Raw genomic sequence first — 27,178 nt, 5'->3', positions numbered from 1 at the left:
AGAACTTATAATATTTTAAAACTCATTCTAATATTTTGCCTAAATATATGCGTTTTTTCATATCACTAGTCATCTTTATTAAGAAACTGTGGTTTTCAAAATATTTTCGTAGTAAGAGTAGCTTCCATTTTAGTTGTTAGTTCAAACGATCGAACCGGCCCGCCTGTACGGAGCACATCAGCGATTTTATCGTCAATCGGTTACACATGACAATTTATTGCGAACGTTCGTGAACATCCACCGATTGAAATATTGCCGGCAGCTCATCTTCTGCAGAGGCGGCGAGTAAATAAACCCCCGCTTGCATGCATAGCTGCAAATCTATGGCTGTCCAACTTGTACATGGAGTTAGAATGGAGTTTCAGTGTGGCCAGGAAATAGCGTTTATAGTATAAAATGAGATAGTTTTCTGTGGAGTAGGACTATTCTATCTATTCTTATGATGTCATTTGACGACAACTGCAACAAACCAATAAATAAATGTATGATGAAAAAAGAGATGGAGACGCTATCAATTACATCGTGGAAAGGTAATGGAAATTATAACAAAAACCGCACATCTTATCATCCTAATAACAATGACAAGTTGAATAAAATTACAATGCATTGCTAGATTAGAAAGTGCGACGTTTCGTCATACGCAGCCATTCAGCTGTAATAATGGGTGGCAAAGCAAACCGACATCATTGCTACCCGAGGTAATAACTGAGTAATAAAGCTATGCATAACACGGCGCGTGGGAGATGTCTATTGTGTGCCACGTATTCTCTTGTAAATCATTTGCTGTAAGCCTGACTTGGCCCTTTCCCGCAAATTAGTAGGTACACGTCGATATAACGCACTGGAAAATCTCACTACTTTGTAATAATACCACTATACGGATTTTCTTTGTTGAGTTCCATTCAAAAATAGATTCACTTAATGAGACCCATAGGCATTGGCGCAAGCGGTTAAAAGGAAATCATATTATTTTTTATTTTAGGCATATCTCTTTTTGTTTCTGTCCGCCTGTTATGAAACTTTCCGTTTTTCCTAGCTGTGTTGAATTTTTATATTCGCAGTTTTATTTAAACGTGTTGATAGTTGGTAGCTTGGGACACAATAGTTTGTAGTTGCATTTCATACAGTCCGATATTAGCGAGGTGCACGGGCCATTGCGGGTCAAGGATTGTCTTTGTTGTTCCATTGAAAGTGGTCTGCAAGTCTGCATTTATTTGCCACTCTTTGAATTATATATAATTACGTATCGAATCAAGTAATGGATTGGATGGTCATATTAGTTACAGAACAATTTTTTAATGTATGAATTGTGACCTTATGCCAATCTTCTTATAATTTTCTTCCCATTTCACCGAACGACAATAAAAGTCAATAACAGTGATAAGCATTTGTACTTCATGTCTTACGATATTCTAGGATATCTCCTACATCTCAGGATATATTCCCTAAGTAGGTACTAATATTGTCTAAGAACTTCGATTTGATTCACGCTGTGATAATACATAGAACTGTCAAAATATTCAGCTAATTTATTAGTTTCCCTTTTGTTATACTGTTCACGATAAAGAAGTGCCATTCCAAGTCGCTATCGAGGAAAGTTTTATCATTCTCTGTTTGGTGATCACAACATGTTGTCCATTTTACAAAGTTTACCTTTGTTTGAGTGCAAACAAAATGAATTCATAATTAAAATGAAATATTATATCGTTGTTGTTTATCTGCGCCAATAAATATTGATAATTGTATTTTCTCTCTCGGGACAAGTAATCAATTGTGCAGTGCAGAGTACATTACCTAACTGCGATATAACAAATGTTGAATAACTTATTGCTGTTACAATTACACGAGATAACACAATGCGTCCTGTGACACAAAGGAAACGTGTTTAGGTGCACGTGTCTTAGATATGAGTTCGCGTTGACTGTGACTCAGTGTAACGGGCCCTGACGGAATTTCGAATTAGATAACTGACATTTGCATTCTATAGGTATTGCAACCCTAGAAAGCGGTGGAGGGTTCGCTTCTATTTAATAGCATTACGGTTTTGAAGGGGTGTTGGGGAATATCTCTACCAGATGAGTACGAATTCTGAAATTTCACTGGATGTTCCGAATAGTAGTTGATGATGTGTGAATATTTTCAGAATTATTTTAATAGCCCAACTCATACTAAAAATATTAATTGGTTAAGGTCATGGGTAATGTCCTCTGCCTGATAGACAATATTATATAAGAGCAAGTTTTTTAATCCACATACTTGATCAAGTCGATATTCAAATCGAGTTTATGATTTGCAAAATTATTTCTATAGCTGTACACTTGAGGTGCCTCCTCGTTCCCAAACTTTTTACGCAATGGCGACATATAAATTCAGAGTTGTTATTACTTTGCGCGATAAAATGTTACAGCGGGGAGGGAGATACCATGTCGATAAAAAAATTTGATTCTATACGTAATTCTCGCACTCATAATGTTTCACGCGAGGTCTGTACATATTACAGTTAGAAAAAGCAGACAATTGTTTATACCGCAAACATTAAAAATAAGCATAGTTGTAATTTAGTAAACTTCTACTATAAACTTACATATTTTAAGAGCAAAACGTCTTAAAATAAAATACTTTAAATATGTAAGTAGGTTGCCAGTAAACATAAACAAGTTTGCTTGACATTCCTCGTAATGGAAACCCTAAAATGATTTCACAACTGAGAGGCTCTTCACGCTCTCCGCAAGAGGTGTAACATTATGACACCTCGTGACAAACTAAGCATTATTTATGCGTTGAATACTCAGCACACGAAACAGGTCTATACTTCTACGATTGTATAATAAATAGCGATTTCGTAAGGTGTGAAGAGTTAGCAATAAGATTCGATTACATTTGAGCATTGCGACTTACATTGCTCAAATTTGTAACTCATCATTGATAAACTATTAATTGATAGACATTTAAGGCTAAAGTTTTTTTTTGCAAAACATGCACGATGAGAAGCTGATTTTTTTTCTGATTCTTTCTTTATATCAGCTTCGTCATATCAGTTTTCAGTTATTCTTTATCCGTTTTAATTAATAATAAAACGGTTTACGCCATTCTGCTATAAAAAATGTATATGTGTAATAAACACGATCTTTCTTAAATTCTTAATCCCTTTTCATTAAATCAATAAGCTGTGTATAACAACCCAAAAGGTTCAATAAGATGGCATTTAATGTATTTATTTATGTAAAACATTTGATTTTATGTAACTTAAAAAAAATATAGAGAACTTTTTTAAATTGTATTTTTGGTATGGTCATTTCGTAGTTTTATTTCCCCTAATAATAAAGCCATGTTCCTAAATATGGATGCCCCAATAAAATACTTCTACCATCTCATTAAACTATGGCCTCTTATAGCCAGTGTTTGTAAGCCCGATTTTTTCTCAATCTTAAGCGATCATCGCGTATTTTCGGACTTTTCTCATAAATCCAAGGTGGACATCTTTTTGGTCGGTCAAAGAACGTTATGTTAAAATGGACATATGTTCTCTCTTTACCCAACCAACACACATTTTCATATGAGACCTTTTACACGTAATTTGCAATTTTCACCTGAAGCGTCATCGGAGAGCTCTCCAAAAGGTTTATAGAGCGGTGGTGTCGGCACTTTTACGGGCCGGCTGTCGACCGGTCTCGAATAAGTATCCTCGAAATGTTACTCCTAAATTTCCACTCGTAAAAGCACTTTACCTACATCGGCCATTGTTTTTTTTTATCTGTATATCAAAAAGGATATAAGCAAATAGATCTTAGCTTGCAACAATATCACGGAGCCCATTCGGGCTATCAAATCTTTCGACACGAGTCTGATACGAAGGACGGTATATGAATAATTTATATTGTTGTTATCGTGGCACTTTGTTATATTTCTGTGATTCCGTAGAGTCGGAAGATTGCATTTCTCCAAATCAATAGATTTTGCTTTGTATTAACTTTTCTTACACATGGTTATATAAACTAATCATTCGCAACCACTGTATGCATCTTTTCGTTTATCTTATCAATAAACCAAGTTGATGTTGCTACTTTAAGTTAGACTCGCACTCTCGAGACTAGAAACTCGAGCTTATTTGTTACTGAGTCGAGCATAATCTTACGAAGTTTGCCCCTAAACATCCACTCCGCAAGGATAAGTCCTGTAATGTTAGGATTAGTCACCGTCTCGCCCGTAGAAGCGACTTAATGACAAATGAGGGACGATGCTGGGACACAAACTTTTCCATAATACTTACAAACTCTAGGGCGGACTCGAAACTCGGTAACTTAGATTTATGGTCAAAGTATAACATGTGCTCTACATCGGTAATTGGGTACCTGTGTACCGAAAGTTTCTATTAGGATATCTTTTTTAATTTAATGTGACTTAATGGACTGATTTGGTGGAATGAGAAAATCAAATTTATTACCTATCTAAATATGTGTAATTTTACTAGACAAGGGAAATCCCCTACCACCAGATAATGAAAGTCTGCAGTTTGTTCACATTCCAGGATTCTTTATCACTGTCTTGATAAGGGGAGCGGCAATGCGATTTCGACTAATTCCAGCTTTTAAAAGGGATTCCCTTCTTCCAAGCGGGTTGTTGGGATCCGGGGATATTCGGCGACCACGTCTTATCTTCGCAATTTCGTCCCAATCCCTTCGATTTAGTCAAGCACTCCCGTTTTGAAATGGAATTGATTCCGCTTCGAGATCCACAGATTGAAGTACGCTGAATGAATCCTGTCGTTGATTGAAAAGTTTCAAACTTCCATTTTTAAGGAGTGAATATTGAATGTTGATTTGGAATCGCCATTCAAATCACGCCACTAATTTGTTACACTTTGTTTTATTACAATATCTATTTCTCATTATGATTCTCGTGCAATACTGTCTCGCTGTTTCTTTATGAGAAAAGTAAAAATCATATGTAATTCATCTTTATCAGGTGTTTATTCAGTTTTATAACGCTGTACTATTCAAAATCGAAGTCAGATGTGATGGATGGAAATATATTAGTAAGGAAACTATTTGAAAACAATTTTGATCAAAGAAACCCTCCATTGAATTCATCTGCAAAGTTAACGCCTTTACACGGTTCCATTATGATTGTAAGCACTCAGCCAGACTCCTTGCAAACTTAAATTGGCTGCATCGCTTTTGTTTACAAGAACTTGGAAACTAGCGGGAACAAATCGGCCAGGAATTGATTAAGGCTAGGGAGGCGATGGTATTTACATAGACAATACCATAACAAAGTTTTTTGATTTATCATCTATTTGCCACATGTAGGAGATCTGCGAAGGATATGTTATTCTATGAATGCAAACCAAAGATTAGAGTTGAAATCCCCGTAATCCCATTTTGCTGGCAACACTAGATCAAAATCAATAGTATTTAATTTTATCGAAGAACCCATGATAGAATAATGTGTGCCGATTTGCACGAGATATCAATGGAAACATTCTATTTCTCATCTTTTCGAAATACTCTTTTTGTTATAGCTTTATGAACTTCAACTGTAATTAATTGAATTACTTGAATTGTTTATGTCGCTATTATGGCAGTCATAAATTTTTACATATATGTATTCAGAATTTTACCTTTAAAATTGTATTAAGCTTAAACAAAAAGTACGTATTATTTAGTACTAATATGATTTTTAAAAAAGAATGACAATATTTAGTTCAGCTCGCAGATTAGAGCAGTCCATACCCAGTACAGTTGCAGGCTTACGACCCCCGACGCGACGCGTTACCATGACAACGCGGGCGCTGAATTAGTTAAACGAATGATGAACTCCGCCCTAGCTTCGATTGTTCGCGTCCCTGAAATATACCCTTATTTTTCAGACGACAATGGGAGCTTACATTTTCTCACATCATGTAACATGTGTAATATTGATTAAATTTTTCGAACGCGTGTTGCAGTTAGCATTTTTTTGTTATGATTAGAGAGCGTCCGCGGCTCCACCCGCGTAAAACGAAAAATCCCATTATCTCTCGTTCCTGCAGGAATTCTTTGTTGGCAGATACCTCCATCATAGCAACTTTCTGCAGCATGGCAAATTTTAGCTCGATAGGTCCAGTAGCTTGGGCTATCCGTTGATAGATCAATCAGTCACATTTGCGTTTCATATAAGTGATTGATTTTAGACAAAGCTAAATTCAGCCAGTAGTTTTAAGTTGTCTCAACAAAGTGGTATAAGGATAACGTTATTATCCTAGCTTATTTAACTTAATCTTTAAATTAGGTTTTATGCGACAACCATTTAGTTTGTTCCGACCCGCATCTGATATAATCTACTTATAGACTAAATGGTTGTATTGCTGTTTATTATTATCTTGATTAATCTACAGTATAGCAATGTCGTTATAATCAATATGTATTACCTACTTGTCATCCATCGATGACAATAGCTGTCGCTTACTCGTTAACGTGAATCCAAGACGACGTTAAATTGACGTTTGGGTGAAGCTAGCGTGAAATTTCAAAATATTTATTCATAATATTTTGTTATACATCGTGTCTTATGTGAGGGAAAATGTCAACGTCACACAAACGATGTTAAAACACTGATAAATATACGGGATATGGGCACAACACCATTTAAAGGTACGTCACGATTGGTAACTATTTATATCTGTAAGATTTATTGTATCAATTGTTATTATTTTGATAAATTATTGCTGTATTATTTCCGTCTCTCAAAACTTTCATCTTCCTTAATTATTTTGTATATCGTTCAAATTACATTCGACGCACGAGATTTAAAAGAAATTAATTGCTGGCACGACTTTTCAACTTGGGCGATTAAACGTCTTCATTGTCATTTAAGTTATAATGAATTAACGAGACCGAAACTGACTTAACTTCCATAACAAGACATCTTAAACTTATAATCTCATCTTCTGAAATGTAAGCGTCTGTTCGTTAGATACCCTTATTTAACTTCTCTTGAATTAATAGTGCAGCATTCTTGTTTTACTTTGGTGGATGTCGCGACGACGAGGTCTTTGACCGACGCCAACGGTAGCTACAACTACGAATACCTACATGACGGGTACAAGCAGCCTTATAGTCTATGAAAAGCTTATTATGAATAGATCCTTACAAGGCTTTCTATTCCTCGTTAAAATTCTGCTTCGAGAGCACCCGAGGTCATTGCTGGCAGCTGCGTAACCTTAGAGCTGTTTAGTCTGGGTCTCTTTTAATGAGAGGTAATATGAGGTGTAGTTGTGACTGTGTCTCGTTTGTGTAATGTTTTGCCTTTGAATAATGCACAGTCACCGTTTTCTACTTAGTTGCTTGATTCGAAACCCTCGAATCTCAATTGGCGTCATATTCAAACGTATCTTAGAAAATATTATTACCTATAGATACCCTCAAATCGGAAAGTTCTGTAACCTGGTCTAACAGTATCGGCGTGACCCTGTTTTCACGTCTCCAAGAGTTATCGCTTTGTGTATTCATTTCATTGTTCCATCCACTGTGATAGAATAATACCACCTTACATAATCCGATAGGCTGATGAGTGCCTCCGTATTGTGGCCACACGCCTCCAACATTCTACCTTACTACTCTGTCAAGAAAGTAGCAGGAAAAGATCAATAATACACAAACTGTTTGTTATTCATCCAAATTTATTTTATCACCTTCAAAATATGCTCCTTTAGAAACGATACACTTACGCCAACGAATAATCCAATCATCAAAACATTTTTTAAACGCTGTTTCCGGAATTGAGGTCAGTTCTCGCCGCGAATTCTCTTTTATGTATTCTACCGATTGAAAACGGGTGCCACGAAGTGGTAATTTGAGTTTAGGAAAAAGAAAAAAGTCGGCTGGAGCCATATCTGGTGAATATGGTGGTTGCTCGATGGTATTTGTTGAGTGTTTGGTTAAAAATTCGTTCACAATGATGGCCTTGTGCGAAGGTGCATTATCATGGTGCAAAATCCAAGAATTTTCTTTCCACAAATCTGGCCTTTTTCGTCGGATTTGCTCTCTTAAACGCCGCATAACACTCAAATAATATTCCTTATTTACCGTTTGACCTTCCGGCAAGAATTCCGAGTGCACAACACCGCGATAGTCAAAGAAAACAGTCAACATGACTTTGACTTTTGAACGACTTTGGCGTGGTTTTTTCGGTTTCGGTTCAGTTGGAAGGCGCCACTCCGAAGCTTGTTGACTAGTTTGCATGTCAAACTCGTAAACCCACGTCTCGTCACCAGTAACAATGCGTTTCATGAATGTTGGGTCGGAATTGACTCGTTCTAGCATGTCCTCAGCGACTCTCATGTGATTGAGTTTTTGAAAAAAATTCAGGTCTTTTGGGACTAGCCGAGCGGCAACATGTTTCATACCCAAATTATTAGTTAAAATGGTACGGATCGACTCGTGAGATACAGAAAGTTCGGTGGCTATCTCTCTCAAAGTTGAATGAGGATTTTCAGTCACTATTTCCTTCACTTTTGCGATGTTAACTTCAGTTGCAGACGTTGATGGCCTACCAGAGCGAGGCAAATCTTCCATCACATCTCGACCGCTTTTGAACGCTTTGTACCACTCATAAGCACGAGTTTTTGATAAAGTCGATTCACCGTAAGCCTTCTGTAACATTTTCAGTGACTCCGAACACGATATTCCATTGGCAATGCAAAATTTAAGACAAACTCTTTGTTCGATGTTTTTATCCATTATGAAATTAGCAATACACACTAGATATGATATAACTAAAAATAGCACTGTATTTAATGTAAACAACAGATGCAACTCAAACTCCGCGCCAAAATGGAAAACAGTTGTGCCAATCTAACAACAACAAAAAAAACAAAAATTTGAATTTGGAACCATAAATAAATAATCCATTCCCGATACTTTTCTGACTGAATGTATGTTATCTCACACGGAGATTATTAAATTACTCAAGTAGCTTTCGATGCTAACAGATTACACTCCGTTATTTATCTTGCCATTACAGGAGCTCCCGTTTTCTCTCCTATTTTATTAGATGGGCGTCGGCTATAATATACCATGTTTACTGTTATAGCTTCCGATGTAGCAAATTACGTCAGGGCTGTCAAAAGCAATCCCAAAAGTTTACAAAAAGGGGCACCCATTTCACAGATAACTTTCTGCAAACCCTTATTTATTATGTTAATTCGAGACAAATGCAACTTTTTCATACGTTTTCAGCAGTTTCCTGAATATGCTAGAATGTGTTTGTGTCTATTTATTTACCCAAAAAATTTGGGACCAACCCGTTATTTTCCTCTTCACATTTTGTTTGATGTTTGGGACGAAATATCTTGTGCGGTCGTCGAATTCGTTAAAGCTTTTCTCATGCATTGTGGCTATATTTAGGAGTTAGCGGTATTCATTTCCTTTAAATGACAACGCCTCTATTGTGTGTTTTGAGAGATTTTCTAAAGGTCTTCTTATCATAAGTAAAGGTAATTATAAAGGTAGGAAAAAGTAGATTGGTGGCGAAAAATTTACGTGTGTTTGTGAGCATAGTATTTTTTTATATATAGTGTGTAACGGGAATGTTGGAAAGAGAAGGTCTAGTCTAGACGAATGAACCTTGATAAAATCGAAGATGTCTAGGCAAAAGGTCGGTCGAAAGGATCCTAAACTGGCGATCTTGCTTAGAGACTTATGAATGAATGTGATAGAAGCGAAAAAAGGTATGCAGGGATCGAGGGGTAATTTCTTTATTTTTCTGTTACGTCTCGTTCCTCTATTCATAGCCGCAAAGGCAATAATGAGTTGGTGCGTGTAACAACGGATACAATTTGCCGAGGTCGGAACATTGTTTTCTCCGTCTCAGCTGCCATTACACGGCCGAGTTAATCTCAGTTTTCTCCCATGAGGTGGCCGCGAGGTCAATGTTGTAGTGTTGTCTTACAGACAGCAAGCTAAGTACAAGATTGCTATCTGAAATAACTCTGCAAATTATTTTATTCCACGCTGGCTTTTGTGTGGGGTTAGGTATTCCTTTGAACTTATCAGGACCTCATGACGTTGTGTGTGTGGAAAACTAAAAAATCCTTTATATTAGGTGCGGTGATATGTTAGTCACTTTTCGCTACCTGGATCTGGCCTATCGCATTGTCTATAACTGGATTAAAAATGACCCTTCTCTATTCCTTAATTATGTTATATTATGTTTCAGCAGGGGTTGTCTGGAAAGTTTAACTGTATTCTTGCAATGGGTATCACTTTCAGTGTTCCTCGGAATGTCGATCAGCAGGCATGAAAGTTTTGACGCAACAGCTGTTTTGATTTGAGTCTCTAAAGTTTCATAGTCTGTTGAGAATTTCGGTATATTAACTCCCAAACTTCTATAACTAAATTTTGGTACTGCAACCAGTGTAGATACACGCCAAGACCATTTAGCATACAAATAGTTGAGCTATTGGAAAATAATGAAATTGAACGAATATATGTAATCACCAAATCACTTTTCTATTAAGCTCTATCAGCTACCCCATTGTAACCTTCAGTTTATTATATGTATTTAGCTTCGTGTTATGTCAGCATTATGCGACATGTGCGTAGCATATTCTACGATCATTTGCGACCCTGGTCCCTCACGGAGCTGATGGGCCGTGAATGAGTCGCGGGCCGCGCCGGATCCGCGCTCCGCTGCTCACATTGTCTTCTTCCGTGTTGCACCGCTCACGTGAATGTGCACGCCGTGCTGTATCTATGAAAATACTCTGCACACTTTCAGTACCAACCTACCAACTATCATTTGTGTTTTTGTAACCTTTTCTCGGGAAACTAAAAGTTTATGGCACTCGAATAAAATAGGTATCTAGTTTTATCATATCAAAGAAATTATCTTTGCTTGATAGCTCTTTTAGTTCCTTTAATTACTAGTAATTTTATACGATACCACTATTATTCATTTTTGTTGAACATTTCTTTTCTTATATTGAAAATTACCTTACCTCGCGTGGCGACTGAATGAAATGATGGATGCGAATCTCGATTTGGAATCCCAAATCATATAACACGTAGAAACGTAATTTCCTCACGGCAATTACCAAAACTCGAATGTGACGTTTAGGAACGTCATTTCGGGAAGATTTATTGCAGAACTTTTCCAATTTGTTATTGTTTCCTTTGCTGGAGCTGTTTGCGGAATTGTCGAGAGTTATTGCGTTTCGCCTCGTTATTAATTGCCCCAGGTTAATGTGACATGCTCAAGTATGTCATAAATAAATGATTTAATCTTCATCACATGAATCATTGTAGATTTTAATTGGTGGCCTGGAACGTAACTGGAATTTAGAATTATAACATTATTAATTGAAATCAATATTGCAAATGGAGGTAGCACATTTCTTTGCTAAGTACCTATATGTTTTTTCTATAATTCTTCCTCCTCGCGTCATTTCCAGAAACATCCTCACCTCTCTGAAGTAAAGCCTGCGTTGTGCCTTTTGACCAGTCCCTTCAGGATGTGATCTAGATTGATTAAGTCAGGTTTTAACACGAAGCGACTGTCTGTCTGACCTGTCTTGCCTCCGCAATATTTATCAGGGGAACGTAACCCTAACTGGAACTATACTATATACGGATACTAAAACCTTCACTAGATGAATGTGCCCATGTTTTTTCTATACAAAAACAAATTTATCATCATAAATTTTTCTCCTTTACAGGGAACAAAACTATGGATTATAATGGAATACCTCGGCGGGGGCTCTGCCCTGGACCTGATGAAGGCGGGCAGCTTCGAGGAGATGCACATAGCGGTGATATTGCGCGAAGTCCTTCGTGGGCTGGACTACTTGCATTCGGAGAGGAAACTGCACAGGGATATCAAAGCTGCTAATGTACTGCTGAGCGAGATGGGCGACGTCAAACTAGCCGATTTTGGTGAGTGAAGTCAATCATTAATTTTAATTACATTTAGAAAGTGCGGGGTACCTAGCGATCTGCCAATTTTGTGGCGCTAAATTGTTACGAACAAATTTGCTTAGATACCTTTAGCCGCAATAAACTAAGTAAATTTGTGAAGCAGAAAAAGATCTAAAAGGCTCATTTCCTTTTTAAAAAGAAGAAGAAAAGAAGAAAAGAATATCTTTCTGTAAATCAGAAAGATATTTTTAGAAAACAAGCTGCCTTTAATTCCAATTAGTATTTCACCATATTACGATTTTATCATTTAATCTCTTATCAGCTTTTACTTATCCTGTAGATCGTGTATCTCGTTGAATAGCTTTAAAAAGATTTACACACATTAAGACATTGCTTAGATAGCCAGTGATAGCGGCCGTCCGTGAGTCGGTACATGCCTTATCTGAACATTATTTCGAACCGTTGTGAAACGCAAGTACCACGCCAATGATAAGTACGACGTCTTATGTAAATGAGAAATCATTTTTGTGTATTAATTATCGATTTTGTCGGAGATATGTATATTAAAAAAATATTAAGATAAATTGGTTGTGATGATGCAAAACCGAAATCTATATTTTATTTTTAAAAATCATCGAAATTATAGACATAAAAGAATGGGTAAAAAAGAGAAATACCATTGACCAAATCGCTTTTCATACTTTTCTAAAGTGAAATAATTAAATGAATACCTACATTTGATATCGTAACACACACAAATAAAATTAGCCTAATCTTTCTAATCAAGCAAGGCGACAAACGTCGCCTAATTTATATGTCCGAATTAATTCCCTGCTGGCTTGTTAGGCTAATTTGGATTTAAAATTAATCGCGTCCACATACCTATTGTTGATTATTTTCCTCTTCGACATGTGATGATGTGGAAAACTACACGTATTATGGAACGTTTTCAATGTCATTACATTGTACTAGTCTTGTTTTAAATTGTAGTTTTACTATCAATATTATAGTGTAGTTTTATTATCTGTTCCGCGAACCGGTACTTTCCGAGAGCCATTTTATTCATTAAAGATCCAACGAGTGAAATAAAAATACATATGTTACAAACATCTAAATCTTTTTTATGTGAACATTCGTTACTGATTCAAGTTTCGTTCGTGGATACTTTGCTAGTGCTTTCAAAGTAAGGTGGAAAACCACCCCTAAAGATATAACCGTATCACATGCTGTGCTTTAGTGGCTATAAAGCCTTGCTACATATAATGGTTTTGAAACTCAGTTTTACTTCGGTAGGCATGGAAAAGTTGATGGCTGTTATATCTACTGTATAATATACGTTGTAACATAGCTAGAACTGATTTAACGAAATGTTATAGCATAACTTTAACATTTAACAATTTTGATTTCAAATATTTTACAAAACTCATTAAATACAAAGTTGAACTAGTTCGATAAAAAATTGGCTAAAGACTGATTATTTATGAAACATAGCTGAAAGCCCGATCGAATAGCTATTTTATTTCTCCTCTGCTATTTCTCGAGTGACTACTCCGCACCAATACACATTCGTCGATGTTGCTCCGGCTTTACGAGCCGCAGCCGTGGCCAGCGATGCGTGGACGCGAAAATATTTTACAGTCAGCTATCTAATCAATAAGCCGTGATATACTCGGCCGCCTCGCTGGAATCCAGCCTTATTTGCTTTATTCTAATGCTGACGCGGAAAACGTTACAATAGAGTGGTATGTAGGTTATGCTTACGCGTGTAATGTAGAAGCTATGTATGTACTTTGAACCTTTGTAATGATTTGTAATAGTTTTTTTTTACTATTGGTTCGTGCTACTTACATAATAAAATTAATCACGTCTACGAGGTCAGTGGGACATAGTATTTTAATAAGTTTTTGAAGTTATACTTTATTTTGTAATCTATCCGTCAGCAAAGTTGGTGCAACGTTTCACTATACAATCTTAACGATAATTATTAAATCAAGTTAAATAATCCATTAAAAATTCAATTACTTTTTAGTATAAGTACTATACATACAATATATACGTTTGTTTGTAAAATAGTGGTAATGAAAGATTCCGTAAAAGTTAACCCCACATACCGCACCCCGGGGACGCTTTGGCCGGTGGCCAATATTTGAACATTTGCCATTCCGTGCCTTGCCAAAGACAACGCTCAATGTTCTTTTGTTTTGGTAACGTATTAATATGGCTTTTAGAAATGCTTCATGCGAGTTGAACTGTCGCTACCGGCTACACAAAAAGAACAATTCCGTCTAAATAATAGACTTGACTTAGTTAAGTTCTTATATAATTTCGTGTTTGATATTTTTTTGAAAAACTCCTTACCTTGAAATAATAATTAATCAAATAATATTTTGGCTGCATATGAACCATATTTAATGATGCGAATATGCTTCATTTAGGCAGAAGCGTTTTTAAAACAATTACGTTATGATGTTCATTCTTACACTATGATACAATGTACGTGTGATGTTTAAGGTGGGTTAAACAAGCATGATGATTCGCAGCTGGAGACCAATAAAGTAAATCAATATAATGTATTCGCACCGTTGTTGTTACAACATTATTTTTAATTCTCAACTGAATCGGTATTTGACTTGACATCTTTAATATAAAATGAAAATATTTGTATGTTTATTTGTAATGATATAGAGATTCTGAAAAATAACCGATATAGACGAGACCTTCAGGCTACTTTATTTTGGAAATTCCCGCAGAAGCTAAGCCCCGGGCTAAAAGCTAGTAGACAATAAATTGGGATAGTTTCAATTCAAGCTTAAAATAATAAATGCCGTCAGTCGCGCTACTGTCTACTCGTTATTTGAATAAGTTTCAATTGATTCTGATTTGGCGATGAATTCATAAATCGATGATCGGTCAGTTCTGATGTCATCTACAGTGAATAAATCAAACATTAACCTTCTTGGGCGACGTCCTAAATAAACGATTATCGTCAATTATTATTTGTTAATGAAATAATAATGTTTAATTTTATATGTACCTAATAGACATTCACGGTCACCTTCCTTATTGCAAATACCACACCTCTATCCGGGATGAAAGGTGACCTATTATTGTTGTTGGTCAAGTTTGTCGAGAATTTACGATAAGCAAAAACATAAAATTACTTCGGCGTTCATTTTAAAGTTGGTTTTGTGATAAGTTACTTAAAGAATCGCAACAATTCATGTTTTGGTTTGATATTTATACCTACTTCAGTTTAAGATACTGCCAATGCAATGATAAGATTGTTGCGTACTCAAGCCTTGAAGGGTAAAACATCAATTTATCCACCACTTAATGTGCACCGTTCAATTCCAGGTGTCGCCGGTCAATTAACGAACACAACAAGCAAGAGGAACACATTCGTCGGCACGCCCTTCTGGATGGCGCCCGAGGTTATAAAGCAGTCGTGTTACGACAGCAAAGCGGACATCTGGTCGCTGGGCATCACCGCCATTGAACTAGCCAAGGGTGAACCTCCCAATTCGGAGCTACATCCCATGCGAGTTCTATTCCTCATACCTAAGAATAACCCCCCGCAGCTGACGGGCAGCTATTCGAAACCCTTCAAAGAGTTCGTCGAGGCGTGTTTGAATAAGGACCCAGAAAATGTGAGTGTTTGTTTTTAAATCAAGTTGGAGAATGCCTTGAGCTGTTTAACTTGGGGATGGTTTATTTTGGATTGATAGTGAAAAAGACAAATACGTTATGTTTTGAAGTTATGGTGCACGATTACTTGTTTACGTGTAACTTCCATTCTTTTAACAATACTTTGGAAAAAGTATGCCCTTAACATGACACGAATATGTAAGAAATATTTTCATTTAAACCTATGTATTTAAATAAAATTCTTGTCAATTCCAGAGGCCGACAGCAAAAGAGTTATTAAAGTTCCAGTTTATCAGGAAAGCTAAGAAGAATTCGTATCTAATGGATCTTATAGATAGGTATAAGAAATGGAAGGCGCAACGGAGCGAGGAAAGTGAGACAGAATCAGAAAATTCAGACTCGTAAGGAATCTTAATTTAGCTACTCAAATTCTTACAACAATTTCTTCAGCCCACTACTGGGAAAGTTTTCTTCAAAACCTGAGATCCTGGGTTCAATCCCGGGTCGATAAAAAATTGTTTTTGTATATGTGTTTTATATTAATAATCAATCAATGACAGTAATGAAGTTTTTTCTATTTTTAAAAATAAAATATTCTGTACTCAAACTTAACCAATAATTATAATATTTATCGATTGCCTTGTGATTTTGCTTATTAACATTACGTTAATAAATTAACGTGTGTTTCATGTTGGTTCCGATAACTATGAAACACATAGTGTGTATCAGCTGCTAAACTTTTCGCGCAGCTTGTAAAAGTCAAGGAAGGCTTATAAACTTTGGTATTAATGTTAAAGCCAATGGGCTAGCAACCTGTCACTATTTGAATCTCAATTCTATCATCAAGCCAAACAGCCGAACGAGGCCTATTGTCTCTGTCTACCCCGCAAGTGATATAGACGTGACTATATGTGTGTATGTGTGTGTGTGCCAGCGAGGAGTGCGGGCGCGCGGCGGGCGAGGCGGACGAGCCGTGGATCATGACGGTGCGCGGCGGCGCGGCGGCGCGCGCGCTGCAGCTCCGGGACGCCGACAACAAGCACGGTACCTCGCCTAATCTATACTAATATTATAAAGCTGAAGAGTTTGTTTGTTTGAACGCGCTAGTCTTAGGAACTATTGGTTCGAATTGAAAAATCTTTTTGCGTTGAATAGACCATTTATCGAGGAAGGCTTTAGGTTGTATAACATCACGCTGCAAATTTAAGGAACAAAGAAATAATGGAATGTGTTAAAAAAACGGGGAAAATTATTCATCTTTGAGGGCTTCAATGATGCTCAAAATAACTATTCCACGCGGACGAGGTCGCGGGCACAGCTAGTAAATATAATAAATATATATATACGATACAAATTACACTGATTGAGTTAGCCTCGAAGTAAGTTCAACACTTGTGTTACGAGATACCAACTCAACGATACTATATTTTATAATAAATACTTATACAGATAAACATCCAAGACCCAGGCCAATCGGAAATAGTTCTTTCCTCATCATGCCCTGGCCGGAATTCGAACCCGAGACCTCCGGTGTCACAGACAAGCGTACTGCCGCTGCGCCATAGAGGCCGTCAAACCGTTACCTACACGCATACACGCATTATCTTCCAAGCAATCGCTTTTCTACACTATTACCAGGTGGTAATAGTGTAGAAAAGCGATTGCTTGGAAGAAAGGAAGAAGGAAGGAAAAAAAGATACACTGTATTAAAAAAAGATAGGTATCTTTTTTTAATACAGTGTATCTTTTTTTCCTTCTAGTGGTTCATGTTGTACACTTTTATATACCAGTGACCATTGTAGTAGTTCGAACTGAATTGCAACGTTATGATATGCAATAGATAAAATGAATTCGAAATAGAGTACACCACTCTCCTCATTAGTAAGTCACAATACCCAAGACAAATCTTAACATCTCTGTTAAGCCATCGCTTTTCAACATCATATTTTTTGTACACCATGATTTTGTCTATAATAAATCATTTATACGCAAGATAAATCTTCAAAATTTATATTCATATGATCACTTTTCAAACAACACCCTTTTGTCCACACTATCTCTCCTATATACAAGCACTCGCCCGGTACACATATAGCCTATAACACCCACAGATAATGAACCCTTTTTCAGGGTGAAAGATTTTTAATGATCTGTTCAGTATTTCCAAAGATTAGCTAAAACTAATTTTACCTTTTTCTGTAATATTAGTATAATAGTGTAAGCAATCTTTTTACGATGATAATATACACGTCATACATAAATTTAGGACATTTATCAACGTAAAAAGATTGGCAGAATAGTTCACCTTAGATAGATACCTACTTTACTAATAATTGTGTTAATCTGGTCTGGATAACACACGCATTTAATTTCATAATCATAATATCAGCCTATTTTAAACCGCCAACAAATAAATTGTTTACAGAAGTGACACCGGCCGCAGTTTCGCCTAGTTCGGGCAAACAGAACGGCTCCCTGAACGCCAGGGAGGAAACGCCGCCCACCGACAACCACAAACCCAACAATAATAACGACAACAAGGTGAGTAATTCAATCGCAGGAAGTAATAATTCCTTGCGGGGTAGACAGAGCCGTAGAACAGTCTTGAAAAGACTGAATTTGTTGACTGAACGTTGGGCACGTTCAGCTATTTGGCTTAATGGTAGAATTGAAATTCAAATAGTGACAGATTGCTAGCCCATCGCCTAAATAAGAATCCCAAGTTTGTAAGCCTATCCCTTAGTCGTCTTCTACGACAATATAATAGTATAATAATTCCTTATAGTTCGTTAAGTACCTTAATCCAATTTATGCGTAGGCTTGGCGCAGTATGTTAGATTCTCCCAAGTGGACGATCCTTCTGAAACGTTACCTATAATTATATGATCGATTGTATTGGAGAAATCTGCGAGCTGCTGACATTTAAATTTTCCTACCTGCAACTTTTTTTTCTATACCTATAACTTATATTTTTAAGGCAAGCGTGAATAAGCTTACGTGAGCCAAATTGAAGTCGCTGATGACTTCAATCTGGCATACATTCGAATTTCTCTTAAAAATAAAAAAAAAGCAACAGTTTAAATTTGGTTCAAGATACCAGATTCAATATCTTTGGACCACCTCATAATCATATAAGCCGTTGTCCCATTTTGCTTCCTTTCCCAGGAGATGAGCCTTGGGGCTATTATGCTGAAATCATATAGGGCTGGATTTTCATGCCATCACTATTAATTAGTGGTTGCTATCTTTCTCTATAACATTCAAATGCGACTAGAATAAATGTTTAGGCATAAATACTTATTGAATGTACCGGCGAAAATGAGACCAAGGATGCACTGGTGCAATGTTATTCAGAATTACAAATTGAACAGAATATCAAATGTTTTCTAGATCACTGTACAGAGTAGTACATCTTTGTGTTCATGACATAATAATAAGTGACATACTTCAATTATTTGATGCCATCCAGCTGAACGCTACCTCGAGACTCTTATCAAGACTATTAACTCTGTCTACCCCGTAAAGGGGCAAATATGTGAACCTACCTATGTAAAGTATGTATGTTTGAATTATTTTCAGCCGCGACAGTCTTCAAACGTGCAAGTGCCGGAGCAGAGAGTGACTAAGGAGAAGGAGAGGAGTGAGCGAGACGAACGCAAGGAGAGGAGCGAACACCAGCCTTCCAACAGAGATAGTGTAGTTTATAATAAAGTAAGTAGCCTTTTCCATGCTAAAGGCGACTAAGGGATGGGCTTATAAACTTGAGATTCTCCTTTTAGGCGATTGGCTAGCAACCTATCACTATTTGAATCTCAATTCTATCATTTTGCCAAACAGCGTCGGTGCAGAAGCAGCGGTAACAAACTGCACTGCTTCATTTTCTTCTAAAAAGTCAACTTAACAAGTATCCCAACTTGAATAGAAATGTGGATGAGAGAATCTATCTATTGTCTCTTCACAACCGTTGATAACAGTTTTATCATTAATTTCTTTTTATTTCCAAGGTTGGGTCAATGTCTTGAATTTTTTTTTAGAAAGGAAACAGCTTTGCTCACTTTTTTTATTTTCCACTCTGAAATAATGTTTCAGGCGGCACCGTTAGACCACAGAGGAGGCGACCGGACGCCCAACAGCGAGGAGAAAGTGCGAAAACACCCGTATCTACAGCAGTTGATTTATCCGTTACTCAATGAGGTAAAAATTTTAATTTTCATAGATGGAAACATGTAAGCGTTGTTAACTATGACAGAAATCATGAAATTATCCTTGTAACAAAAACCCGAGTAACAAACAAACAAAAATAATCCCGTGTGGTTTCAGGCACTTTAGAATAGAATCACTCCATATTTTACTCATGGATGTCGTTATAGGCGACTAAGGGATAAACTTATAAACTTGGGATTCCTCTTGTAGGAGATGGGCTAGCAACCTGTCATTATTTGAGTCTCAATTCTGGCCTTTTAAGACAGTAAACTCTATCTTTCCCGCACGCGATATAGACGTGACTTGCTAGCTTTGTAGAAGAATCCCAAAAAATTGCATGGAACCCTTCGTGTGCGAGTCCGCACACACCACACTGCATTACAATGAGTGAATGTGTAAACTTGTGTGTGCAGCTGTCTCGCTCGCACGCGGGCGTGGCGGGCAGCGCGGCGGCCGTGGACGAGCTGCGCCGCGCCTTCGACAGCGCCGAGCGCGCCGCGCCGCACCTCACGCGCGCCTTCGTGCAGCAGGTACGCTCGCAGAGAGAGAGACACACACACACACACACACACACAGCGCCTTCGACAGCGCCGAGCGCGCCGCGCCGCACCTCACGCGCGCCTTCGTGCAGCAGGTACGCTCGCAGAGAGAGAGACACACACACACACACACACACACAGCGCCTTCGACAGCGCCGAGCGCGCCGCGCCGCACCTCACGCGCGCCTTCGTGCAGCAGGTACGCTCGCAGAGAGAGAGACACACACACACACACACACACACAGCGCCTTCGACAGCGCCGAGCGCGCCGCGCCGCACCTCACGCGCGCCTTCGTGCAGCAGGTACGCTCGCAGAGAGAGAGACACACACACACACACACACACACAGCGCCTTCGACAGCGCCGAGCGCGCCGCGCCGCACCTCACGCGCGCCTTCGTGCAGCAGGTACGCTCGCAGAGAGAGAGACACACACACACACACACACACACAGCGCCTTCGACAGCGCCGAGCGCGCCGCGCCGCACCTCACGCGCGCCTTCGTGCAGCAGGTACGCTCGCAGAGAGAGAGACACACACACACACACACACACACAGCGCCTTCGACAGCGCCGAGCGCGCCGCGCCGCACCTCACGCGCGCCTTCGTGCAGCAGGTACGCTCGCAGAGAGAGAGACACACACACACACACACACACACACAGCGCCTTCGACAGCGCCGAGCGCGCCGCGCCGCACCTCACGCGCGCCTTCGTGCAGCAGGTACGCTCGCAGAGAGAGAGACACACACACACACACACACACACAGCGCCTTCGACAGCGCCGAGCGCGCCGCGCCGCACCTCACGCGCGCCTTCGTGCAGCAGGTACGCTCGCAGAGAGAGAGACACACACACACACACACACACACAGCGCCTTCGACAGCGCCGAGCGCGCCGCGCCGCACCTCACGCGCGCCTTCGTGCAGCAGGTACGCTCGCAGAGAGAGAGACACACACACACACACACACAGCGCCTTCGACAGCGCCGAGCGCGCCGCGCCGCACCTCACGCGCGCCTTCGTGCAGCAGGTACGCTCGCAGAGAGAGAGACACACACACACACACACACACACAGCGCCTTCGACAGCGCCGAGCGCGCCGCGCCGCACCTCACGCGCGCCTTCGTGCAGCAGGTACGCTCGCAGAGAGAGAGACACACACACACACACACACACACAGCGCCTTCGACAGCGCCGAGCGCGCCGCGCCGCACCTCACGCGCGCCTTCGTGCAGCAGGTACGCTCGCAGAGAGAGAGACACACACACACACACACACACACAGCGCCTTCGACAGCGCCGAGCGCGCCGCGCCGCACCTCACGCGCGCCTTCGTGCAGCAGGTACGCTCGCAGAGAGAGAGACACACACACACACACACACACACAGCGCCTTCGACAGCGCCGAGCGCGCCGCGCCGCACCTCACGCGCGCCTTCGTGCAGCAGGTACGCTCGCAGAGAGAGAGACACACACACACACACACACACACAGCGCCTTCGACAGCGCCGAGCGCGCCGCGCCGCACCTCACGCGCGCCTTCGTGCAGCAGGTACGCTCGCAGAGAGAGAGACACACACACACACAGAAAGAGAACGCACACACGCACACACACACATGCACACGCGCACGAGCTGCGTTCGAAAGCTCGTATACACACACATGCTCTCGATTACAATGAAAATTGCGTTGTTAGAGACCAAACACGAGAACGACGCAGTCCCCCAGTGATTTGGCGCGAAGCATATCCCCACCTCTCAAAACGGTACGCCCATTGACCATCGAATAAAAACCTTATGTGCTCGAGCAGTATAGTTCAATATGTCAACACGCCGCTACACATACACAATTATCCCTCGTGAATAAAGAAAAAATGGCCAATATAAATTATATTTCGTTCAGAATTCAAAAGTATCGGTCATGTACCGATATTTTTATTTTCAGGTTGTAAATGATCTAATAATCGAAGAGAATGGTTCCCAATGGGCACGACACCTTATGTGTTAAAGTAACTTGTTAATGAAAATACAAGACATTTTTTTTAGATGTCATCCTAACGTGTGTGATGGATGTCATGTCTTACGAGATTTTTAATTAGGTACAAATTTTTCTATAACGAATCGCACGTATCACATAGCTTTTTTTGTGCTAGTACATATTTGTTTTTATCTTTATTGAAATTTTTGACGTGACAACGTCTTATAAATCGATTGAGCCGGCTGCACGAAAAAACAAGACTCATGCGGCGTTACCTCGCTCTGAGGCGTTCCATGTAAGGCTTGAAGTGCAAGCGAGAGCGCGGAACGAGCGACAAAGAGGCACAATCGGCCTTCGCGCTCGGCAGCGTTCGACATCCGTCTCTCTCCTACTTGAGTGAGCGATGCGACTGCATCTGCAATGTACACATGTACTATAGTACATTCACATGTTTTGGTCGAGTATCAAGTGCAGTGAAAAGTGAATGTGGTGTATCAGTATTTCCTAAGACGTTGTCACGTTCAACTATCGTCAGTAAACCGACTTTAGAGACAACCGACTTTAGAGACAACCGATTTTTTTAATTACAACAGGTGGTGCAGCGAGTGGCCACACAGTCCCACCAGCCGCCCGCACACAACGCCTCGTCCCAACACTGGATGAGGTAACGCATACATTAATACTTCTTACTTTTCCAGAAGATATATTAATACTTCTTACTTTTCCAGAAGATATATTAATACTTCTTACTTTTCCAGAAGACTTTCATAATTCGTTTTAATGTGTAATTTTAGTTACCTATTTTGTTTTTTATTTGCGTGGACTCTCACCTTTGACTATTTGTAAGTGCATGTTGGTCTTCCTACTAAACAAAAGCTTATTTACGACCTTTTCACGCGGTAGGGCTGGATCCTATTTTATTATTTTAACTACCCTCATAGTGAAGGAAGATAAGACTTTAATATCAAGCAATTCCATTTCGTAGAACTTGTCAATTTTATTTTATCCTGCGGTGCTTTTGGACATTACACAGATTGGGCTAACTTCAAAGTGAGTTCGAGACTTGTGTTAGTTATCTGCTACTGAATTCATTATCTAATTAAGCCAATTAAAATGATTTCCTTCTTTTTCATCATGCCCAAATGCAATTCGAACCTAACCCTTCGTGTCTCAGTCATAAACAGTGACTTTTCTATTTTGTTTGTTCTCATTTCATATTCCCTTTGTGCAGGTAATCGTCATGCATTGCTGGGCCGGCATCAGCCGCTACACTGCTGCAGCCTGTTCAAACAGTATTGTATTGTTAGGCAATAACTATACTACCCGCCACATTGTCCATAGCTCACCAACTCTCACTAAACACCGACTCACTGTTTATTCGCTAAATTTCACTAAAAAACCTATTAAGGTCTAGTATTTGATTACGGAATCTAAAGAAGAAGAAAAAAAAATATATATTATTGCGCCACGTTAATTGTCTGACATTTAAAATGATATCTTAAAAAAAAAAATTGTAATAAATATCATTCCAATTTATTGGCCACACGATCCAAGTCAATATGAGTGATCAATGTGTCTTCCTCTTGTTTATTTAAATGCTAAATCATTGCTCCTACCGACATGTTCCGTTTACAAGCGCTCTGAAACTCTTTGTACTATAGATACTTTTTTTATTTTATTTTGAATTTCTACCAGTTCCATGCACTTTCAGTTTTAAAAATTATATTATCTCATTTTTATAGTAATGATGAAGTCAAAACAATTGCCGTAAATCCATCTATAAAGAAATCTGACACTTCACCAATACCATCTTTTTGCATCAGAATGTGTGTATATCTATTGAAGTACTATGTTTTAACGTTTTCAAATTATTGAGTCGCAAACGAATGGTGAAGCTGGAATGTTGATGTTGTTGAGTTTTCCGAGCGCCTAACGCTTTTCAAGTACATTGAAATTGAATTGAGCTTGTAAAAATAAAAGTGAAAACTATGTATGTCATTTATTATTGACTGTGTTTTATAATTTGAATTATCTAGAACTGTACTATCTTAATTATAGTGCGGCCGTTCTATGTCGCATTTGACGGTAAACTGGAGCGACAGAGACAGATATATAAATACTATTTGACAGCCGTCAAATGTAATTAGAATGGCAGTATTTCCCTTACATTTCCTTTCTGGTGACATATAAATTCTGTATTCGTTTATTTTATTTCCCTAATTTATTGTTTTCATGAATATATGTTGGCTGTTTTGTGAATTTTAATGGGCATCAGTACATAGGCATTCTAGAGTTAACATCAGTATATAATTGTTAAAATGTATGTAGTTTAGTTGTTAATATTTCTGTTTGAACAGGTTATAAAATTATGAAAATTTCCGACAAATATTGCACGTTAATTTTTATTTTAATTATGTGTTTTGAACACGTGATTCTTTTAAATTTTCAAAGATTTATTTAAGAAATTCAGTCGGCGATTTTGGAGGGAGTTAATAGTATTTTGCGTCCGATAGCAGTGTTGATTAGAAACGCATTGTATGTGAAATGTGTCGTGGAGCCGCAACCGAGTCACAAAGTTGCAATGCCATAGTGTAATAAAGTGTAATGGTATAACGTAATCGATACTTAAGATGGTTATTATGTCTTAAAATAATTTATGTTATGTACGTTATGTAAATATCAACTGTTCGCATATTTTTCTCGTTCAGTTGTTACGCTATTTGACTAAAAGTGGCATGTAGACGCGGGTATACTTTAAAATATACGAACATAAAGGCTAGAGCAGTGAATTTTAAATTTATTTAGTAATTATTCAATTTCAACATCTGTCAGTTTTATACAATGATTGGTTAGCACGATTTTTGGCCGGAAATGTTGATGATGTAAGATTTTTATTCCACAAACCTTTATTTTATAATGTCATTGTTTAGATATTATTCAGTTTGTCCCATAAGTTGGAGCTTGAACTGAACGTATACCTTCTGTTTTAAATAAACTAGTAGCAAATGTTTATTTATACTTTGTCGATGACCATTCGTTTGTATTGCGGTAAAGCGGCGGGCGGCCGCGCGCTAAGATTTCATTGAGTCGTTTTAGTATAATTATGTCAGTTGAATGCTTGTGTTTGTTTTGCGACGGTATTGGAATTATTAACTTAAATATTCGTGGAGAGCGGTTACGCTACACTTCGCCAATATTTTGCCATAATCTTTTCTAAAAATATTTTTACTAACGTGAATTTTTGTATAGTCGTGTTTTTCTTTTTTTGTGATCAGTCGTCTAAATTCTAACATAGAATATTTAAAATGTTTAAGAAAGCGTTTTGAAACTCGCTATAGGATGTGTTATGTGTCATTCCAGACAAAAGACAGCATTGTCAGCATTTATAGATTATTGTTTGTGCTTGATTCACCGTCACTTGTAGGAATGTGAACTAAATCCGTTATGAAAATTGTTATAAATTCCCTAGCTTAGTTGTCCAAACTTAGTTTTAATTGTGTATTCGGCTACTTACCGTTTTAAATTTATTAGTTACTAATATATTTTGTTCTAAAATCATTTTTGTCAAACATTATTTAAATATTATTTTTTAATACAGTTGATTTTTAGGCAATGTTAAATGGTAGGACTCGAGGGTGGACTCATTAAATTGGGGATGTAAATTATTGGCACCAACAACCATTCGGTGTCGATTCAATAAAACATGCTTAATATGCGACAATATTAGCGATCGGGAGTATATAGAATATATTATGATGAAGACTACAGAACAATTATTATTGCTGTGTAAAAATGTAAACCTATATTATAAATGTGTAAATTGTGTAGTATAATATAAAAAAGCTGTTTTATGAAGTGTTCTTATAAGCATATGGAGAGTAGTTATTATCTTTCCAATTACCTAACTTCGTGCAGTGGGGAGTGGCGCTCGCAGCAGAATGTAGCTCCAGCAGCTGCCAGCCTTCTGCTCGTCGAGTGCGGTCGCCACTCCGACACTGCGTCGTGTTTTGCCTTGTATTTTAGTTTTGCCATGTCGACGAGCATGGGAGATGTTACGTTGATATCGATGGATCAAAAATTATTTTTCCACTTGAAGACGTATGGTATAGAGCGTGTAGTGTTAGAGGTGGGCGATAATTGTTGATTATTGATTAAAATTAGGTGTTCGTGCATTGGATCGTAGTTGAGACGCGTTGGCCATCGGCGGGCGGACGGCTGGCGAACTGCCAGGCGTCCGCCGACGATTAGAGAGCTGTTATCATCATCAGAACTGAAGAATGTTCAGGATAGCGTCGTTTGGTTCATGGGTATTTGTGATCATAATTGCATAGTTGATAAAATAAATTCTATATTATTATAATATAAAAGTCTGTATCGAAACCGGTAGTTTTCAGAGTAGCTGTGTGTTGCCCGTGCGCCTCGTTTCGTCAGTGTGAGAGACGTGTATCTGGAAACAGTCGTTATGTTCCGAATGCCATTTTATTTAAACGATTCGTTAATTCGCCTACTTCAGATCCGGAAAATCGAGTGCAGCCATCTTTGGAATGCTCATTCGGATTATAAATAACGTCATTGATATCGGGCGCTAATTAAAGGATACGCGAATGGTGCAAGATAAGCACATGTGGTCTCAATCCGGCGAAACGCGGCGCCCGCGCAGCGCACATTGAAGTAAAGTCACCGGACACACTCGTGCACCAAAAGCTAACCACGACGCTTGCCATTGTATAATGGTCAATTAATGTTCAGCGTCTGTCATTCTAACACGTTTATGTAGAAAACAAATTTGACTCTGAAATAAAAGAAGTTATTTAATTTTGGAAGTGGTTGTTTTATTTGTATAGCCTTTAGCATTGGATAATTTTTATTCCCTCTAATAATGAAATTTAACTTTAGGTTTTATTGGTGATGATAGCATGAAAT

At 38.6% G+C, this 27,178-nt stretch overlaps 1 protein-coding gene across 1 annotated transcript in view; it reads left to right on the top strand.

Annotated features, from left to right (window-relative positions):
* LOC106143132 (serine/threonine-protein kinase 26) overlaps positions 1–27,078 on the top strand; it is an 81,708-nt gene extending 54,630 nt beyond the window's left edge. Inside the window, exons 3-12 of the mRNA XM_060954703.1 lie at positions 11,696–11,912; positions 15,249–15,541; positions 15,795–15,940; positions 16,474–16,583; positions 17,965–18,080; positions 19,119–19,250; positions 19,629–19,733; positions 20,156–20,272; positions 22,849–22,919; positions 23,487–27,078. Of these exons, the coding sequence (XP_060810686.1) occupies positions 11,696–11,912; positions 15,249–15,541; positions 15,795–15,940; positions 16,474–16,583; positions 17,965–18,080; positions 19,119–19,250; positions 19,629–19,733; positions 20,156–20,272; positions 22,849–22,919; positions 23,487–23,490 (1,311 nt within the window). The 3' untranslated portion in view covers positions 23,491–27,078. The remainder of the gene's footprint in view (positions 1–11,695; positions 11,913–15,248; positions 15,542–15,794; positions 15,941–16,473; positions 16,584–17,964; positions 18,081–19,118; positions 19,251–19,628; positions 19,734–20,155; positions 20,273–22,848; positions 22,920–23,486) is intronic.
* Positions 27,079–27,178: the final 100 nt, after the last annotated feature.

This window comes from Amyelois transitella, chromosome 2, assembly GCF_032362555.1.
Source record: "Amyelois transitella isolate CPQ chromosome 2, ilAmyTran1.1, whole genome shotgun sequence".
Classification (NCBI taxonomy): domain Eukaryota; kingdom Metazoa; phylum Arthropoda; class Insecta; order Lepidoptera; family Pyralidae; genus Amyelois; species Amyelois transitella.
Note: the sequence above shows the minus strand (reverse complement) of the source record. Positions and strands in the feature narration are given on the sequence as shown.